The sequence below is a fragment of the Rutilus rutilus genome (genome assembly GCF_951802725.1).
Source record: "Rutilus rutilus genome assembly, chromosome: 17".
Classification (NCBI taxonomy): Eukaryota; Metazoa; Chordata; class Actinopteri; order Cypriniformes; family Leuciscidae; genus Rutilus; species Rutilus rutilus.
The window spans coordinates 22,807,478-22,829,550 of record NC_140230.1 but is presented as its reverse complement, the minus strand read 5'-3'; the positions used below and the strand labels follow the sequence as shown (position 1 = coordinate 22,829,550).

General features: G+C 38.4%; 1 protein-coding gene across 20 annotated transcripts in view; it reads left to right on the top strand.

Annotated features, from left to right (window-relative positions):
• mef2d (myocyte enhancer factor 2d) overlaps positions 1 to 22,073 on the top strand; it is a 53,426-nt gene that overhangs the window by 4,442 nt on the left and 26,911 nt on the right. For 15 of the 20 annotated variants that reach the window (XM_084384605.1, XM_084384603.1, XM_084384599.1 and 12 more), the window contains exons 2-3: positions 16,851 to 17,299; positions 20,281 to 20,484. In XM_084384605.1, the coding sequence (XP_084240731.1) occupies positions 17,246 to 17,299; positions 20,281 to 20,484 (258 nt within the window). In that variant the 5' untranslated portion in view covers positions 16,851 to 17,245. Of the gene's footprint in view, positions 1 to 8,942; positions 9,112 to 16,850; positions 17,300 to 20,280; positions 20,485 to 22,073 lie in introns of those variants that run through there. The other 5 variants (XM_084384600.1, XM_084384596.1, XM_084384608.1 and 2 more) reach the window with 1 other exon arrangement.

Here is a 22,073-nt window from a genome sequence, read left to right as displayed (position 1 = left end):
CTTTCATTATATGGTCATAAAACTCTGAGACAGTAATATGTTTTTCTTTACCCATCAGCTCTCTGTCAACGTCTGACTCTGTGTGCTTTTTCCTTCCAGAACAAAGCAGAGCACTGTCATCTTGTCAGGTCTCGTCTGGTGTAACCTATGCATACCCGACAGAGATATTTCCCTTGGGAACACACACAAAGTCATTTACTGCAGTCTTGTACCTGATTCTGCAGCGTGATGTAGGAGAAGATAGAATAAGATCCTAATGATTTCAATCCCATGTTCATATAAAGACAGAGATAACAGGAACTCTTCCTCTGTTCTTCCTGTCAGTAACTGGCTTACTAACGATGTACGACCTAACATAGAGATTAGCTCTGCTTCACGTTCAGGGTTATTCAGGATACTTGAGTTAAAAGGGCTTCATCTTCGTAATGCAAATGAAGATCTTTTTAATGATATCTGAGAGCTTTCTGTCCCTCCATTGACAGCCTACTCAACTACCACTTTCAAGCCCCAGAAAGCTAGTAAAGACATAATATAAGTAATCCATGTGACTCCAGTGGTTTAACCTCAGTTTTATGAAGCGTCGCGACTCGCGAGTGCTGTTTACGCAAAGAAGAAAAATAATTTACAAAATATTCATCTCTAAAGCGCGTTCACGAGAGCACCATGTGTGTTGCTGACGCGAGAGCAGACGTTGCGTGAACTTGCGTTGGAGATTAGCCTAATATTTAGTAAATAAAGTGTTAAATTATGTTTTTTGTACAAACAACTCACTTACATGATCACTTTATAAAATGTAGGTTATAAACTTGGGGCACATGGATTACTTTTAAGATGTCTTTACTACCTTTTTGGGGCTTGAAAGTGGTAGTTGCACAGGCTGTCAATGGAGGGACAGAAAACTCTCAGATTTCATTAAAAAAAAATTTCATTTGTGTTCTGAAGGTGATGGAAATTTTACGGGTTGGGAATGACATGAGGGTGAGTAATTAATAAAAAAGTGAAAATTCTATCATCATTTACTCCCATCTCATGTTATTCCAAACCTGTATGACTTTTTGTTCTGGCAAAACGGCAAAGAAGAAGATTTTGAAGAATGTTGGTAAACAAACCAAAACACTCAATATCTTCATTGATGTTATTATGAAGAAAAAATGTCATACAGGTTTGAAACAGCATGAAGGGTTGTGCATAATGTGCGTTATACCTTTAACTCAGACGTGTAACGTAGTGAGTAAAAATGTAAATCCACAAAAATTTTGTGCAGCTTTTTTCATCAGCATTAATGGCCTGTATTTTGCAGCACTTGTAACAAATGAATGGGCTTCAAAATTCTTACAAAAAAAATCTCTGAGGTAAAATACACAGCACAGTGTTGTGTTGCGGTTAGCATGACGGGACGGAACGAACGGGCTAACTGGGGCTAACGGGGTTACAGTGGCGTGAGAGCAAGGGTTGGCCATTACTCCAGCACAGCTGAAACAGCAAGCATTGGAGCCAAGTGCTGAAACGTACACCCCTCCATCTCTCATTTCGCTCCTGTTCTCTCTTTCTTACTTCAGCCGTTTGATCTGATTTCTTGCCAATTCTTTCTCTCTTTCTCCCTAACTGTAGATGGGGCCAAGCACTGCAGGTACGTAGGCCCTGTTGGATTCATTAGTATTCTGACTGGGGCGCTATGGTGGCCCCTAGAACTGTTTGGAGGGAAGTTGAGAAATCTGGCACACTGATTGGGGTGGGACTGAATAGTCATCAGACCAACTTTAGGGCCTCACATTCAAAATCGTCAGCTGCATATTTATATAGAAAAATATCAAGATTATGTCAAGATTCCACTTCATGCCCTCTTCATATGTATCAGTAGATGCAGAGTCCAATAACTTCTCATTTGTCATGGACAGCCATGTTACTTGTCGGCTATTTTGAATTTATTGAAAACTATTTTTTTCGCTACTCCTTTCAGTCTTCATTCAGTTTGGCTCAAAAAATCTAAGGGCCATGTCTGACAGAAATGATCGATTATAGGGCACACCGGGGTAAAAAGCGCATTTGACTTTATTCTTCTTCAAACCACTAGTTTGCACAAAAATTCACCTCAGCACTGCGTTTGACTGTGCATGTGGAAATTTGGCTGATCCTTGACGCCACCGCGGACAGCAACGCAAAGTTGATTCTTTGCTAATTTGATCTGATATTTAATGTTTTTTAAAAATGTTGTACATTTTTGTAGCAAATGAGAAGCAATACAATTATTGACTATATTTTGAGACAAAGGTCTTGTAAATGTTTTTCAGTTTTGTTCAAGGTAATTAAAGCAACAGTTAGTCAATAACGGAAGAATATGTAAAAGTATGGTATTTGGGGTAAAAGGCCTCATACATTTATAAAAATGTTAAAGAACTTTTATGATTTATTTCCACACCAAATCTGTTTCTTCATCAATGTTCAATAAAACTTTTTTTTCTGCAATCATACACTATGGGAGTAGTGAAAAGCTGATTTTCCTTAAGGTGTGCCTTTAGCCCCGTTGTACCCTATATGTTCAGAATTATTTGCTGATAAGACGTTAATAAATTTGACATGAGGTCGGCAATTGAAGCAAAACTAATGCTAAGAGCATTAAAAGTTCGATCTCAGACAGACTAAAGAGATACTTTGTTCATCCAGCATGACTACAACCATAGTCCGTACTTCATTGCCAACAAAGTAGTTTGTTTACAACGATATCTAATGGTCCAAACTTTTCAAATATTTATTTATGCTTCTAACTTAGTAATTTAGCTGACATTTGAGTACAGTTCACTATAGATGGTGTGCCTAGGGTGCATGGCCTTAGTAATTGCTGCTTGCAGCTGTATTTCTCGTTATTCTGCTAACTTACTTGCTGCTGTCTCTTTCTCTCATGGGGCACTAGAGTTCTATGGCAGTACAGCTGTGGTTCTTGTCTAGGGCCATCTGCACACATTGTCTCCTTCGCTCTTGAGGCTCAGTATGGCCGATCTCCGCTATGTTTTAATGGAAGATTGCTGGCTGGCCTCTTCTCATCACAGGAGATGCAGGCAGCAGTATGGAGAGCCGGGAAATATGCCAGAGAGGGAGGAGGGACGGAGAAAAAAAAAATCCCCTCTTTCTCCTTCCAATGTGACACACTTAGTGTGCATGTCTTTGAGTGTTTGTGAGTGTTTACTCATGTGAATATGCACACTTCTCTCAGATGGAGCTCTGAAAGCAATTGTGCGCTTGGAACAACAAGGCCCAGTCGGCCAATCCGATCTGACCATGGGATATTTTGTTTGTAGAGGTGTATAAAATATTACCCTTATGATAATGTTTTATTTTTATGAGTTGGATTTAATTGATTAATTAAATAACTGTTTTTTTTTTCCCTAGCTGTCTCTCTCAGAGAGAGCTCTTCTTATCCCACACACATGCTAACACGTGAATGTTTACGCATCTTTTCCATGATCTGCCTTGAGCGAGGATTTTGTGAATCTTAACCACTACATGTTTTCTTCTGGGGATTACATTCAATGTTTATATTATTCAAATGCTACATACACACTCCTACAGTCCATCTTGAGGGCAGCAGGCAGCACTTTTCTTTCTTCTTTGTCGTCTTCTCATTTTGCTGTCTTATACTTTGCAAGTCTTTCTGAAGTGCTTGTTGCAGAGCTTTTAAAAAGGCTGTTGTTTGTTTAGTCTACGTTTGAGTTTTAATGTTTTAAGAGACTTTTTAGACTTCTATTTACTTCTTAGTGCATTAAAAGACACATTAAAATGTGGTGCTTGTATTTAAAAACTGGGATGCCCGATACACTACTGAAAAAAAAAAAAACAGTAATATTGTGCAAATATTATAATAATTTTAAATAAATTTCTATTTTAATATATATATTAAAATGTAATTTATTCCTGTGATGGCAACATCATTACTTCAGTCTTCATGTGTCACATGATCCTTCAGAAATTAATCTAATTTGCTGTTTTGGTGCTAAAGAAACATTTCTTCTTATTATTATTATTATCAATATTTAAAAAAAGATGTGTTATTTAATATTTTTGTGGAAACTGATACTTTTTTTCAGGATTCTTTGATAAATAGAACATTTCAAAGGACAGCATATGTTGAAATAGAAATTTGGCACATTGTAAATTTATTTACTGTCACTTTCGATCATTTTAAGTCACTTTTTAACATTTAGATCACCATCTTTCAAAGGGATATTGAAAGATTATTGTAAATATTTAATCCCTTAATCACTATATCTCTCTTGACGTATCTCTATACTATTGGTTCCAGCGCTCTTAACACTGGAATGAAATGCTGTCTGCATGTAACCAATAGTTTATAGTGTGCTTTATTGTATATATAATTAGGATTGGGAATCAAAAATCGATTCCAATTCTGGAATTGGATACTTGTTATAAAATAATTTATTTTGATTTTGCTTATTGATTCCTGTGTGCACAATTGTAATGTGGTTTTAAACCATTCAAACGCAAGCAGACGCAAAAGAGAACACACTAAACGTGCAAACTAAAACCCGTCCCTTAGATAGTGCACTAATATTGAATTGAGTTCTCTCAATAACTCAAAGAAAACGCATGTGTAACCGTATGTTGGATCCGTGCATTAGTTCTTAAAGTGACAGCAGGCTTATAAACCTGCTGTTGTCTGTTTCATTACTGTTAAACAAAGGAAAATAAATTTGTTCATGGTATTCAGCTGCAACAGAATGTTTTGCAAAAAGACAGGACAAATATGTTCGATATCTAAATGTTTGACTTTTCGTCTCAACCGATAAGTGTTATGGATTCATAATGTCGGCCATAACATGAAATATAATCGGTTTAATCCAAAACAAAACCTGTTTGTCTCTGCTCTGACACATTTTACCTTTATTTTCTTGCTTAAATGGTTGCCTAAATTACATTTATTAAAGAAGCAAAAGCCATTTTCAGTTACTGAGTGAAAATAAAAAAAGTACTTCAGAAGGCTGGCATGGCAGACTCACGTGACTCTGTTGCCATCTGAACATTTTGCTTACAGCTTACACAGTGAATAGAAACATTTGCTGAGGTTATCAAAGACTCAGACAGAACAAGGAGATTCGCTGCTCTGAGGAAACCGAGAGGAAGAGCGAGGGAGACGGGGGAGGCCGCCATCAGAAATAAATAAGCTGCGGTGGAGGAAGGGTTTATCACAGTTCCTGTGCGGTACAAACAGGTGTGCCTGTGTGTGTGTGTTTGATTCGAGGTGTAAAAAATTCAGGATGAGAAGAACAAGGGCTGTGTGTTGGGGGTTGAGGGGATGTATAGGGTTAAAGAGGCTGTGCCCTTCCCACCTGTAGCCTGTCAGCTGTTGCCTGTTGAAACGTCAGCTGTTTCTGAGAAGCGTGTGTGTGTGTGTGTGTTTGAGAAAATAAGTTCCTTTGAGTGTTCAGCAGGATGGCAGAAACTGTGTGTGTGTGTGTGTGGGCCACTTCTCTCATGTTAAATACCTTATTTTTTTAACACCTGAGCCCCATCACTCCTCGCCCTCCAAAACATTGTAGAAAGAAGACATCACCTCTTACTGGTGACTGATGACTGATGCAGTAATGGCCCAGACATCTAGTCATGTCCTTGACTGGTTTAGACTATGATCTGTCCAGCACGTGGAAAGCTGTAGTGATAGGCATGCGTGATATATTGAGTTATCAGCCGGTTTTAGAGAATTTTTACATTTATTGATTAGACTCGATGTTGTCGATTGAATTGTTCATGCTCATTTCCTCTATTTTTACAGTTATATTACCTTTGCAATCATCTAATGCTTACTTCAAGCTATTGTTTTGAAATGCTAATAATGTAATAACACTTTTAAATATAATCGTTAGCAAATCTCAAAATCCATATTGTACATAACATGTTGTGATAACTAGATGCATTTGTAGAGATTGATTTGAGGTTTTTCTGTTACTTTTAATAAATTTGGACAAAATAGTATATAATTACAGTAGTAATTTGTTAACATTAGTTAATATGACCTAACAATGAAAAATAATTCTAAAGAGTTTATTACATTTTTTTAAATCAAAAGTTGCATCTGTTAATATAATTTAATGGACCTGAGCTAAAACGAACTAACAACGAACAGTTATATTTTTATGAAATATTATTATTATTATTATTATTATTATTATTATTAAAGTAACTAATAGGACCTTATTGTAAAGTGTTACCAGTATTGTAATATTGGTTATCAACCGTAATCATTTTAAACATAATTATCAGCATATAATTTCAGACAGAATTTTTATATTGTTGCTAATATGAATAATTATAGAAATATAGACTGTAAAACAGGCAAATAAAAACGGTTAAACTTTTAAGGATGTTAATTGGGATTATACATTTACATTTGCAAGCACATTTACACCTTCATTTAATGTGGTCAGAATCTGTCTCAGGCCACCTCCAAATTTCATTGACCAGATCACAGAAAATGCGTGTTAATACCAGGTGTAAATGGGGCCATAGAGAATTGTGGATGGGCTCTTTTGATTTGAACTAGTAAGCAAACACCTAGCAACTCCTTTGTAACTTGCTACAACACCTGAATAGCAATGCCTTGACAACATTCTAGGATTCTGTTGGCAAGTTTACCAATTTGGCTTTAAAATGCATTTTTAGGGCAAAATATTGTCTATATTCCTTCACGTTTCAGTTGTGCATTTACTGGCACAAGAATATTGACCAAACTCTGTTTAGCTTTACTGATTTGGAATAATAGTTTAGCATGAATTTTGGCTTGTGCCTGTTCAAGAGTTGCTTGAGGTCAGAGGAAATGATTTCATATTGTGGCAAGTGGCAGCGTCTTTTCGAGTGGCAGCTGAAGGGGCTTTGGCAAAGACAAGCAGGTTGCGTTGTCTGTTAGGACTCATCTAGCTTCTCTTGAACTTTCCCCTTTAGCTGTGACCGTCTGTCTAGGCTGGGAGATAACGTGTTTCTTTAAATTAAAGCGCGTTTAGAGATGATAAAAGGGTGGAGGATTCTTTTCAGCACATTGCTCGTATACCAGGGCATGAGAACATGATGCATTTTATTTCTCAGATGGATCAGTTGGATAATTTGTCACTGAGGGCCACTGAAATGTTAAAGTACGTCTAGATGAAGATCGTAACATTGACATTTATGTGCAGTCCTCAACTCAAGTAATTTGAATCGGACAGGCCTTGTACTGTTATTTGGTCTGGTTGGTTAAAAGGCCACAAGCGTGCAGCTGTTCCTGGTATGGGAATCTTTTTATGACAGTGCGTTTTTGTGAAAGGGCATATGGAAAGATGTGATGGAGTAACTGACTTTTTTTTTTTTTCACCTCATACATGGAACTCAAAATTCCCTGAAAATCACCCTCCTTCCTGATTTTATGTTAATGCAGTTGGATTTGTATGATGATTCACAAATAGGGGAAACGAAACACTATTTGCTCATATCCTGTGTTAAATCTTCGTTGGTTCATATTCTGGAGCATTTAAAATGAGTTTACACAAGTCGTTCCATAAGAGAATTAATGAACAATTTAAAAAGAGTTAGGTTTATTAAAAATAAGCAATTCAATAAATGTCCTGCCAACCTTTTTACTTGCCCCATTACAAAAGAATGATCAAATTAAATGTGCAAAAAAACCTTTATTTTTCCTTAAAATAAATTTTCCTTACTTTTTTTGTGTCTTGCATTGATGATGATACAACATAACTTCATTAATTGCCTTTTTGCTGCAAAACTATGGCATACAATATGAAAAAAAGTACTGATTGGTTTTTACTTTTGCTTTCAAGACTATCACAATTCATTTTTTACAAAATTTCGACAAAACCTCATCTACAGTGTTAGCCAGCTAGTTAACATTAGCTGATGCTACATGCACTTTGCTGTAATAGAAATTGTTGAGGACACTGTCTCCAGTATTCAGATTAAAGTGTTTCTGCATTGTTGTGATGTTTAGTGTTATTACATTTTGATCCCACGACTGAATATGCGTTTCTTGCTCTAAAGAGAGCAAAAGATAGTTAACAAGGAAACAGGATCTTAGCAGACTGATGACCAGTCAATGGTTTTTGTTGTTTTAGCAATTGTGTTCTCTTGATTTTGGCTTGGGTGTGTTACATTTAAGATGTTTGTATATTTTCTCTTACTAATGGCAGATTTCCAGCTTGATATAGCATAGGGAGGGTTTAATTTCCCCCCTTCTCTTATCCAAAACATTTATCCATATAAGTTACTCTTTGTGGGAAACCACAGTGTCCAGACCTCCCTCTCAACCCGTAACATTCTCAGTGCCAGAGCGTGATTTGTGCCCAAAATGTTTTTTGTCCCTCCCATTGGAAACTCATTGACATTGCAGTTTTACAAACCCATGACCTTTGCATTCCCACACCCCCCTGAAAACCCTTCTGAGATTTTGAGGTCAGGAAAGGGCGAATCTTCAGTTTTTTATTTCTTGGGGGAAACCGTTATTGTTCTCTCAAAAAGACTGTAAGCTTAAAAAAACAACAACAAAAAAACACTAATTATGTGTAAAGTTTTCCGTACTAAATGTAGAGCTACCGTTCAGGATTTTTTTGGAAAAAGCTCCAGCGTGGGGTGTCGCCTGCAGCAGCTTTGGACCCAAAAAGTTGAATTTCCTACAGCTGTGACAGCATAGATGTCGCAAGGGGGTGTCTGAACAAAAGGTGTGTAGGCAGCTGCCATGACATTTAACACACACATGTATAGGCAGGAGAACAGAGGATCTGACATACTGACAAGCGTCCCAATCCTGACACCCATCCACCCTCTCAATTACATCCAGAGACACTGATGGATTGAAGGCAGTTGCTAAAGGCATATTAGGGCAAAGGGTGAGGGTGGGGGGGTCTGAGAGGAGGGCTGGGGGTCTGAGCGCTCGGCATTAGAAGCTCATTGCTGAACTGGTCTCCACTGTCAGCCAGGCACAGGTCACGGGACGAGCAATGCTGTAGTCCACTTGGATTGTATTTGTTGCTTGATCAGGTCAATGCAGAGCAACTTTGGGCACATGAGACTGAGGATCGAATCTTGAGGCTTTTTGCTCATCTCTACTTATAAGGGGTAAGAAGGAGCTTAATGTGATACCAATGACGCTACTTTAAGCTTGTGTGACGTGAAGATTAATTTAATATTGTTTCATACTTGAACGCTTTAGTTCTGTGTCGCATTCTTTTTTTCTTTTCTTTTTTTTTTGGGAAACCGGAGCAGTAATGTCCTGAAATAATTTACCAGGTTGTTTTTCAGATTTGTATATTCCGTAAACGTCACTAAGAGATCAGGTTGACTTGAACAAAGTATTGCCTTCAGGGTATTTCCGAGCGTTGAAGAGTGGTGTGGTGTGACAGGACCATGTGCTGTACTGCATGACAGCTTCACTCTACACGCAGAGCAGTTCACATCTCTGTCTGCCTCTCTCAGTCTCTTTCTTTCGCTTTTAGTGCATTCCTTCCTTTCCAGGTGTGTTTGAATAGGAATTCAGTTGCGTTTTGTTATAATGTTTGATGATTTCAACAGCAGTTTTAGTCTTAGTTCAATATAAAAACAAATACACTACTGTTTAAAAAGTTTGTGGTCAGTACCCTTAAAAAAAAAAAAAAAGGTTCAGCAAGGAACCGAGACATTAAATTGTTCGAAAGCGACTCTAAAGATGTTTTTTTTTTTTATATAACGACATAGAATTAGCAGACAGGGTGGGATAAAAATGAGATTTGAAATGTAAGTACAGCTGGACCAAAAATTGCTTTGATTTATTTTTGTATTTTTTTTACTTTACTCACATTTAACTAGTTATTGTTTCTTTTAATAATCTGTAAATCACATCACTTGGTAGGTCTCCGAAAGAACCCAACAAAATTATTTACTGGGAAAGTAACTTATTTAATGTGGGATAATAATTGAACTTTTCAAATAAAAGCGGTTCATTTTACGATGAGACTTGTTTAGACATAGACAAACACAAAGGTGATCTCGTATGTAAATATTAACAGGAAAGAATGTATGTATGTTTATAGTTGCGAGTGTTGTGGCGTATCATTATTGTGTCTCGTTTTCTGGCATAATTTCTCTTTCACCCTTGAGCGTTTTTAAACCGAAACAAGAATAACATATTTTCTTTGTCTAGCATGTCTTCTGATTGTGAGTCTGATATATTACTGAACCAACAAGCTTATCGTTTGTTTGAAAACAAAAAAAACGTTTGTTTTGTTGTGTAACCAACCGCTTGCATGACGTGGTCATGACGAACCGCTGGCAACACACCCTGCTTTCCAATTGTCACATTGATGTCACCAACGTCGGGCTGCAAGGGAAGGTGTGTGCGTCTCCAAGACCTTTAGTGGCGGATGGGGGTCATGGTGGGTGAGAAGGGTAAGGATTTACCTCACCCGAGAAAAGCATGTTAGCCTGCGTGTCGGAGTTTGGAGACTCATGCAGAGTTTTGTAGCAAGATGCACTCGAGTCTGTTCGGCTGTGTGGCAGTACTGTAAACTGACAAGTTTGACCACATTGTCCACACTGTTGATGGAAACGATAAGCTGGTGTAAACAACAGACTATAGTACTGAAGACAACACACCAGACAAATGTGTTACTTCTGTCCACAAGTATTTAGTTTGTCAAATGAGTCCGACTGAGTGACACCAAAAACCCCCCCACACATTTTTAGGGCTGAAAGTGGTAATCTAGCATTGTAGTTTGCTTTCAGATTTGACAGGACGACAGCAGCGGTGTGATTCACAAGACCACGGATCCATTACACCCCTCCCCCTGAAATGCTGTCCTTGCAGTGCTCTACCTACCGCCTCCCCCACCTTAGGGATTGGGTTACGCTTGTGGTTTGGCAGACATTACGCCACCCATCTCCTCGCTCCTGGAGAAGTTCCAATGACGGCTCTCAGCATCGAACGCCACCGTATCATCAGAATACGTTGTGTACTGGACAAACGGCTGTGTTGAAAAACAGAAATCATGCGCTGCGGTCAGCAGCCGAGTAGCCATATTGGACAGGGTGAGTTCCTGCCGTGCGGGGAGGTTGAGTCAACAGGCTGGAAATATCCTGCAGTTGGTGCTGGCAGTACTACCCCAAGGTTGGAGTAAATCGCTGGAGGGTCTCACAGGGCTCCATTTTTGCCCCAGTTTAGCCACGGCTAGTGTTTTGAACAGCACTCGGCTCAAAAAAACCCATTAGGGTGAGGGTGTCTCCTCAAAGCACCTTTTCTTTAGTCTGTTGCACTTTTTTTTTTGTCTTTTTTGTGAGTCATATAGCTGATAAGCTTGCTTTGATTTCCTCCGCTCCAATACAATTTTGGGAATTGAGCTTAAAATCAACATGAAACGTTATTTTTCTTTCATAATAAGAGATGCACTGATATTAACGTTCTGGCTGATAGTGATGCGTCGATAATTATTTTCATTTTATGGCAGATAAATGGTCAGATTTTTGACTGATAAATGGCCAATATTAAAATTCTATGCTATTTTGTCAAAATTAATTAAAAATAAACCACAAAAAAAAGTAAGTGAATTTGAAAAATGGATATTCATTTTGAGATATTTAACAGTGTTATCAAATCATTAGTATTTTTACACATTTTTAAAGATTAATTTGACTGATACTGAAACTAATAACAGCTTATAACTGATATGGTACCAAAATATTGTCCATCCCTATCCGTCATGTGATTTTGTTGCCAGTATTTCGATTGGCATCATCAGTTCCAATTTCTACTGACAACTTTGACAATGGATTGGAAACAATTAAATGTTTTGTAAAATACATTTATATTTCAGTAAGTTTGTGAAATGAAATTTTCACTTAACATATATATATATATATATATATATATATATATATATATATATAATATTGTAGTCTATTGGTTCTTTCCAGAAAGCGGTTGTTGAAATGTTGGTCACCATTTACATCCATTATATTTTACATTCTAGTGTCACAGCATATCAGTCTTCTGTAGAGGTGCCCATCGGCACGCTTAGCTTTTTTTCTCAGTACGAAATGACTTTTATTGGCCATGGGACTGCTAAGACATTGCCGCCGGTGACCGAGCTGTGGTCATGGGGCATTTTGTGTAGCGCCAATGTACGGAAAACTATAAATGGCCAAATTAAACAACTCCCTGTCCCAGTCGGTGACCTCCCGCTCTGTGCTGGGAAGGTGATGGATTTCTCAGCGCAGCTTTGGACCTGGTCCAAGCCCAGTTCTGGCACGGTCTCTTATCTCCAAGCCCCAGGCCACTCTGCCTCTAGTTACAGGCAGGGATAACAAAACTGGACTCTCTCACACACACCCCGTAGAGGAGATATGCTTACACACGCATACGCGCTCACGCAGAATACCATATGCCCACACATGGACGAGGGCAGCGTGCGCTTATCCCAGCGGACCTCTGGTACTTCAGAGTCCTTGCAAAAATCGCTGCTGTCCAAACGTGTGGGTCTGAGTTGCTCGAAGATGGAGGATTAATCTATATAGTGAAAGGTCACCAACTCGTGACTTTTTTTTTTTTTTTTTCTCTCTCTTGGGTTCTTCTTCACTAGCAGCTTGTGTCTTTGTACGTGTTTACACCAAGGTGTTTTTTCGCTTGTTTGCAGGCCTGTGTAAATGTTGTTTTGCTTGTGTTGCACGCTAAAGCTTGGTTCCGCAGGATTTCCTCAGTGGTATGAGCAAAGCCGCAACTCAAAATTATAACACCTTCCCCTGTATGTGTGTGTGACAGCTGCATCGTACAACAGCTCACCTTTGTGCGCTGAAAGCAGTGAGAAATTACTTCTCCTGATGTGTGTGTGTGGTGTGTTTGTGCGCTCATGTGCATAAATGTGTGTATATTTATTGTACATCAGTTTATTTTCATGAGCGTGATTCATTTTCAAGATAAGAAGGTTTTGTCTCTGTTGCAGGGGGTTTCCCTAGTATTGAAAACAGAAAGGAACTGATGTTTTATCTGTAACCTTCTTTGTTTTTCTTCATTGTTTATTAGAGGTGCTTAATGTTCATATTTGGGGTAGAGATCTGAACAAACCCTAAGTATTGAACTTTGCCTTGTAGTGCTTTTATTTTTCTCAGCGATCAGACTTGGAATTTTAACCTGGCGGTTGATAAACCGCATTAAAAAAGTTAATGGACTTTCTGAAGTAGTAACCCATGCAGTATCTGGACTGTATTGACTTGTAGCCCATCCTACCAACCGCATAGCAAGGTGCTAAAAACAAAATTTTATGCTGATTTTATTTTCAATTTTTACCATAAAAAAAACCTAATGCTGTGCAAAGAATTATTCCATTAAATTAAATATTTAATTAATGTATTAAGTTAACTTTGACAGCAAGAAATTTCCCCCCTAGTTTTTTGGTGGACACCCTAGCACCCTTTAGTAGGCCCCTGGGCCCCAGTTTGAAAACCCATTGATTAGAAAATAAATGGATCAACTAACAACATTATCAAACCTACTTCATGAATTCTCTGCGGTTAGAGAGTCTGACTGTGAGGAACCGCAGTCTGAGGACACTTTCCAGGTCCCTCATGAAGCAACTGAGATCAGAGCTGGGAATTAGCCCCTCTCAGCGCTCACAGGGTGAAAGGTCAAACTCCGACTCTCATTGCAGATAAAGAAGTCTTTTCATGTGTTGGCCCCGCAGACCAAAACACACACAAACTCCCGAGTTGCTTTGAACTAAAGCCTGCACTGCTGATGGCCTGCCGCGGAAACCTTTCCTGTCGACACATCCTCTCCATTTGGAGGCAAAAATCGCACGTAAACATGCACGCTCACACACACACACATCATTCAGTGTTTTACTGAAAGAAGTGATGAAGACGTGAGCTAGTGCGTTCTGACCTTTTCTGTTGGAACAAATAAAAATGACAGTGAATATGTAGTCCTGGATGTCTTTCTCAGTTGTTTGTCATGAAATAAGAACACTGAAGTTCGAGGAGTACATGGATTTTGTTTCTTTAGTTTGCGTTCTTTTTATTATCTCTGATGAACGACATACCAAAAGTCATTCATTTCCAATGGAGCGAAGTATGGGAGCTGCATGAAGTTACGTTACGTCGAATATGTAGAATTTTCAAGTCAGATTTGAGCTTCGGTTGCGTTGAAATTTGAACTTTTGCAGCTAGATTGAATGCGACCGCCAGACTGGATGTTATGGTAATAGTTTTATGATTAATGCAAATTTTCTTTAGGCTGATTTGCTCTAATAAACCTATTGTATGTTTTTCTTTCAATTCAATGTATTGGCGGTCATCTATTTTGTGTGGATATGGATATATTCTTTATTTGTTCTGATTTGACATGGTAATTTTGTGAAGGGTAATGGCAGCTTCACGACTATTTTGAAAGTTCAGTGCGACTGCCACTAGGTGTCGAAAAGCATCAATATCGGAGATGTAGATGAATATCACAGTTAAAAGGTGGTTTTTACAATGAAGTGTATGATTCCTGTACACGTCTTCCTTTTAACAAACATTCCTTGTGCTTTTTCCGTGCAGCCATCCACCTTGCCATTGTTCAAATGCCATAACTACGCCGTTATGGGGCAACAAATTTCAGTAATTTTTGTTGTTGTTTTATTCAGTTTACTTGCGATTGTAATGGTGATATTAATTTCCTGTCTGTTGCTCAGACAGAATAAATAGCTCAGGAGAGTTGCTACTTTTGCGTTCTCACGGTGCCATCGGCCAATCAGAATTGTTATGATGTAATTCTAACATGTTAAATCGAACTAACGGCGAACCTTTTAAAAGTGTTTACTTTACCAGAAGGAATTTGTTTGGCAGGAACAAGGTAGAAGAGCTTTTCCAGTTGCTCTTTTGGTTACTCTGGACTACACTTATTCAAGAGGCCTAAAATTGACATTAAGTGTGGACTGAAGGGTAAAATATGGGCTTGGTGCTGATCTTTATTGCATGGAAGGTGGCAAGGAAATGACAACTCGTAATTCAAGTTGTTCAAACTCAAATTGCGCACTTAAGATTGTCTCTGAGCATGTGCACTCTGACCCCGAAAAGGGGAAATGAGGAAGTTTGCAGGCCTTCCTGATCAGGGAGTCTGCCTGTGTCAGCAGTCATGTGTTGATGTGTGAGCGTGAGTGTGTACAGTCTCGTTGTATATATAGAATTCTGTTTTAAGCCCTGGGTTGTTTTTTTTTAATCGAAGGCAGAGATAATAATAGCATGTTTTAAAATTATCTTGCCCCATATGACAATTCTTAGGCAGCAGTAAATTTATTCATGCAGCCATTCATTCACACACACACGCACACAAACTTGTGCCGTCACGCTTCAAGGGATCTGTTCTCACTGTTTGTTTCTACATGTTTTTAAAATTATTATTATTATTATAAAGTGAAAAATGACCTTAACCTTCAAACGCAGCTAAAATACCCATGTTGACTAAACGGCTGAAAGGATGACTTATTTGCGAGAGAGCTGTTGGGTGAACCACTCAAGCACAGAGACACTTCAGCAGGTGTTTTTCTGCAGGTGAAGATGCTTTAGATCTGTAAGCGATATCAGCGTCAGCGGTTTGTGAACGAGAACTCATAATCAGGCTCTATCAGGCTGCAGAAAGGGTTTTTTACCCAGCCATATATATGTGGATGTCATGCTGTGTGTGGTTTGGGGGAAACCCAGCTATGGTGGAGTTGAGGTTTGCCTATTCTGTCCAGGCAAATCTTTATAAGGGTTCCCATGTGAAATTAACAAAATCTGAGAAGGTTTTCTCTGGTTAATACCTTTTTCTAGTATTTAATTAGTTCTGAAGTAGTCTTTGTGAGTCCAATCTCTATAAAATCGAGAAAAAATAATGGAAATTTACTAACTAGACAGTGTGGGAATCCTGAAGGTTGGAGGCTTGACAGTTGGAGGCTTGAAATTCACCCTTTGCTAAAATATGGGGGTGAGTGACAGAATAATCACAGACCACAGGAATATTTGACAGGCTCACCCGGTTAAGGTTTTGTGTTAGAAATTTGTTTAAGAATAATAATCTTTAATCAAGACTTTTTATCATAAAAGTACAGAAGCTGGTAGCAGAATGTGAGATAAAAATTCTGCTGCACTTTACTGGGCTGTTAATTTAGCACAATTAATTATATAAAATGTTACAAATATTATTATACATTACTATTAAAAAGTTTGGGGTCAGCTAGATTGAAATTCATAATTGTATTAAATTTAAACATTAAATTGAGCAAAAGTTACAGTAAAGAAATCTACAGTGTTGGAAAAGATTTCTAGTTTAAGTAAATACTATTTGTTTGAACTTTCAATTCATCAAAGAATCCCCCCAAAAAAGGTACTACATAAAAATATTAGGCAGCTAACTGTTTTCAACATTGATAATAATAAGAAAGATTTAATTTTTGTGCACCAAATCAGCACATTAGAATGTTTTCTGAAGGATCATGTGATACAGAAGACTGAAATGATGACAGCTTTGCCATCACAGGAATAATTTACATTTTAAAAATTGAAATAGAAAACAGTTTATTTTATCGTAATAACATTTCACAATATTTCTATTTATTTTATTTATTTTATTTTTATTTTTTATTAAAAAATAGCCTTGGTGAGCATAAGAGACTTCTTTGAAAAACATTGAAAAATCTTACTGACTCCAAACTGTAGTGTATTTTAGCAAATATCAAATTGAAAGATCTTTTTTTCCTTTTGTACTAAAATTCTTCGATCTTATCTTGAAAATAGTTTTGTAATTTCATACCCTAATACTTTGCTGCCATACCAGTTTTGTTTTTAAGTTCTGTTTCTCTTTTCTTTCACAGAATTCATCACAAGACCATCATCATCTTCATCATCAGATTTTTCCAGGGGGTTTGGATATCAGAACAGACACCTGTCGGATGACATGCACCCTGAGCAGACCATGATCTGAAGGCCCTACCAGGAGGCCACACACTTTCTTTCTTCTTCCCTCCTTCCTTTTTTTATCAGTGGAGGAAGACGGGTGAGCCCAGCTGCCTCAGACAGGTGGCATACGGAGAGAGAGAGAGAGAGAGAGAGAGAGAGAGAGAGACTCTCTCACACACACACACATCTTTATACATAGAGGCGACTAGTTTCTATTTGTGCTCCTGTAACTGCCTCAAGAAATTTTAACCTCTGACCTCACCACACCCCCAACCTTGCCCCCACCCCTGTTCGGCCAATCACAGCAGCCATGGGGAGGAAAAAGATCCAGATTCAGCGAATTACAGACGAGCGTAACAGACAGGTGAGTGGACAGCCTGAGTGTCTGCAACGACAGTGTTTTTAGTTCAACATAGGAGAATTCCTTTCAGTTTTGATTATGTAAGTGAAAAGAATTCATTTCAGGAGCTTTCTCTAAATAAAGCGCACCAAATATACGCAGGAGAGCCTGGAAGTGATTATTGGCATTTGAACTGTACTCGTTCTTATTGGTCTCCTTAAGTTGAATCTGCAAGGTAATCAACGTGAGGCAAAATCAAATCTTGCTCCTCCAATGCTAAAAAGTCATTTTCATTGATTTGTAGTTAAGTTGGATTTTTTTTTGTTCATGTAAAATACTTTCTCCTATACCATTTTAATGGGCAGAGACAAGTACAAGTTAACTTCCCTTAGGGTGCTTTTTAAAACATTGTTGCGGTTTTTCATTGAGATTTAGTCTTAGGTTTAGTATTTAGTATTATTAGCAGAATCTTTTTAATTAATCAGAATTGGACGATATTGGATATTAAGCAAATCAAATATCTATTTTTCATATAGTACATTATAATGTAATTCCTAAATTCACTTGTTGCCAGGACTATCTGTAGATGAGCACATAAGAAGAACAAGTGTTCATTTTTGCTATTTTGTTGTGGTGTTGGTAATGTGTTCCCCCTGGCTCATCTTCTCTCTTTGCGCCCTGCGGTAAAATAGGAAAATCTAGCATATAAAACCAGTTAAATCACAAACTTCATAACAATATCATTTTGAAAGCTTTTAAAGTATTTTACTGTTCAGATTAGTTTTAAACTCACCAGTGTGTAGTATTTTCCCCCATGTTGTAGATATTAGAAAGATGGCTGGGAATGTGTTGGGAATGTTTTTTTGGTCGCAGTTGTGCTGATAGGTGTAGTCACTCTGACCGGACCAGGTGTGCATACTCAACCTTAGCCTGCTTCGCTGTGTCAGCGCTCTCTGTCTCCCTCAGGTGTGCCTGACTAATCATATTTTTATAAGTTACAAAAAAAGTCTTGCAGTTTGTCTGACCCAGATTAGGCCCCATTTTGTACTAAATATCACTTTTAATTGAGATTTGTTTCAGAAAATGATCTTGCTTTGCACAGCTCGTCCTTTGCACATCTCGGGCGATTAAAGAATTAAAGAGTGTGAGACGATAATGTGAAGTACAGTTTTTGCTGCAATAAATTGTGCCTTTTAATTACCAAACTCTTGGATCGAGGCAAGTATAGGAGAGGTGTAGGAGAACAGAGGGTATCCAGAATTGACAGACAGCAGCAGGTGAGAGAGCGAGATCGAGTCTGTGTGTGCGGTAAAGGTCAGTAGGTAAGCATTCGGCCCTGAGGTTAATTGGATCGAGAGAGGAGCGGAAAGAAGTCGGGTCGCTGCGTCTCAACATTCTTCACAATAATAAAGTTGTGTTCTCCTGTTGCCATTGGTTACCTGCGAATTCTATTTTTGAAGGCAATTATGTTTCTGGTGTTTATCCTGGTGCTGGTGTGGAGAGAGGGAACATCAGCTCCCTGATTGTTGAGGTGGAGGAGATTCTTTCAGCTAATGGAAAAGGGCTTTTATTTACAGAGATGCAATCACTGCTCTGCTAACACTGTCAAGCTCTTAAGGTTAAGGAGTCTTGGATTTGAACAGAAAAACTTTTGGTGGCAGGGAGCAAAAAAATGGTTGAAAGCTTCCCAGTCGGTTCAGAGAGAGAAGAATTGGCTAATGTCAAGTCAACCTGAGTGCACTGCAAAAATTCCTATAGGAGTAGTTCACCAAACATTTAAAAAAGTTCTGTCATTATTTATTCACTCTCTTGTGGTTTTAAACCTGTATGACTTTCTTTCTTCTGTGAAATACAAAAGGAGATGTTTTGAAGAATGTAGTTGGTCTGTAGTTGGATTATCAGAACAGACAGCTGTCGGATGACATGCACCCTGAGCTATCACAATGAATGTGGACTGGAGCTTTCAAGATTCGAAAACAACACAAAACCACCGTATAGATGTATCATAAAAGTAGTCACTTCAACTTTGGACTGTGGTCTGAAGTTATTTGATAGCTTTGTGTGAGAAACAGACAAAATTTGAAGTCATTATTTCTATCTTCCCCAACAGTGAGCTGTTGTCCTTTGGCAACGGATCATTAAGTCAGTGAAGTGAACTCTACAACTAGATCAGTCTGAAGCCAAAAGTATACTTTGTTTTTTTTCATGCACACTAGGGAATGTGTGCAGAGTACGTGGTGTAAACAATTTTTCTGACCGCGCTCGGCTCAAACATGCTGGTTGAATTTGTTTTGCACTATTTATTTTGTCCACAAGGGCACAACACTTGCCTGGTCTTGTTGTTCCACAGTCGAAGATCGTAACAACGTGCCTGGGTTGACGAGCACTAGTACCCACGTTTTTTTATCAGTCATAATTGATTTCCATTTATCAGACACTGGACAAGGATGAAACTTGCTGTTGCGGATGTGTGAGGCACCTGTGTTCGTGCATACTTTTAAATGGAGTATACTTTGAAAGGCTATGCGTTCGACTGTATGCGTTCATGTTCAAACTGAAATATACTTTGGGCCTGATTCGTGGACAAATCATTCAAAACCAACTGATTTATTCAAAAGATCCAAATCAACATCGATCGGACATCGCTACTTCTATTCCTATAGTCTGTTCCTGACAGGAATATCTTTTGACTATCATATGACTTTAGAAGACCACATTCATGATACTTTATAAAGCTCTGATCCTCATTTATTGTAATTGGATATAAAAGTCAATTGGGTGATGGAATGACATGAAGGTTTGTATGGGTAGGCTATGCCTCTAATCTTCGATAGTATCTTCTGTTTTGTTTCCCCATAAAAATATCTAAACACCCAAGAAGCAAAATTGCATAAGATGTAGTTTTCAGTTCTCATCCTTCATCTCAATCATCTTTTTCTCCTTGTCTAACCTTGCCTCTCTCTCTCTCTCTCTCTGTCTCTCTCTCTCTCTCTCTCTCTCCACAGGTGACCTTCACCAAACGGAAGTTTGGTCTGATGAAGAAAGCCTATGAGCTCAGTGTGTTGTGTGACTGCGAGATTGCCCTCATTATTTTCAATCACTCAAACAAGCTCTTCCAGTATGCCAGCACTGACATGGACAAAGTGCTCCTCAAATACACCGAGTACAATGAGCCGCACGAAAGCAGGACCAATGCAGACATCATCGAGGTAACACAGACATACAAGCCCACCAACAATCCTCCCTCTTTAAGGTGGCAGGAAATTGTTTTGTTTGTTTTTTGGTCTCATTCATCCTTTATTTGTTTGCTCCTACTCTTCTTTCCTTCCTTCCTGTCTTTGGTGAACCGTGTTAATTTGGTTGCAGTAGTTCAGTCAATAGCCCTATTTGGTCAGGACTAGGTTTCCCTGAGGAGGGCAGGTACATTTGTGTGTTTTTCCTCACAGAAACCTTGTTAAAAACTGTTTTCCGGCTAACTCCTCTGAGAAAGATCCCTTTCCAAATAGGAATGTCTATAATTGCGATGACTTTTTTTCATGACGCTTCTCCTCATTTATTTTGACCTTTGTCAAATTTTTTGTTTCATTACAAAGTGCTCCTTCATTATGGATTTAGACCATGCTAGTACCATGCTAATTTGACTTAATTATTATCTTTCAAATATCATGTTATTTAAATGGTACTCCAAGGCACTTAAGAATACAATGGTATTACCATGTCCAGAATACCTTGGATAGGCCATGATGACTGTAAATCCACAAGTTCTTCAAGAGATGGCAAGGCTTTTGCTTAGCTAAATACGCATCAATAGGGAGACAGTGAGCATGTGTGAGAGAGAAAAAGTGTGTGTGCATGTCTAGAGAGCATGAAGGGAGGTTCAGAGGCTCGCAGATCTCTATAAGCTACTGGCTAACTGCCTGGACGATGGTGGGACAGGAGAGGTAGGGACAGCTGCACCCTCTACCACCTCCTGCCTTTGACCAGAGAGGAAAACGTGGCTTACACACAAACACACACACGGTGCCCATCCGGTGTCCATCCCGTCCAACGCGAGATGGCGTTGCTCAACGTTAACGTGAAAAGAACAGCAGTGGAAGAACATCTCATATAGGATTGCTGGAACACTGCTTGATTTAAAAGGAGAGTTCACCCAAAACTAAAAAAAATCTGTCATTTATTTACTCTCCCTTATGGTGAGAAGTAGTTTCTATCAATTCTCAAATCGATGGGACCAGACTGTTTATACCCGTTGCAGAATAGGCCATTTCAGGATGACACACAAGTTTTTAAAACTAGGAGAATATCCACCAACATGTTCTTTCTGTCAAAACTCTTAAACATTGAAGCATGTTTTATTAGATTGGGCTGCTTTTAACCCTGTGAGAAACCTTATTTACTCAGTTAACTCTTTTGAAGAAATCTTTTACGAAGTTAAACCAAATATAGATTTAGAGTTTTTTGCAAAAAAAAATGGTATAACTCTGATTTTACCATAAATTTATGGCCATGAAAATAGCCACAGAAGCTGGCATGGCGTTAAAAAACAAACAAATAAACAAATGGTGATTTGAACCTTTTTCCATCTTCATGGACCTTCATGCTGCTAGTTCCCATAATGATTATTTAAGAGCAATTTGTGAATCACGTCAAAGGTTTATTGAAAAGAACTGGCTCAAAAGAATGATTTGCGTGCAAATTGAACTGGATTGGTTTTTGAGTTAACAGCTCACTGGAAGGAGAAATTATCATTAAATAACAACTTAAATGTTGGTCTTTTACTCGCACAAAACATATGACC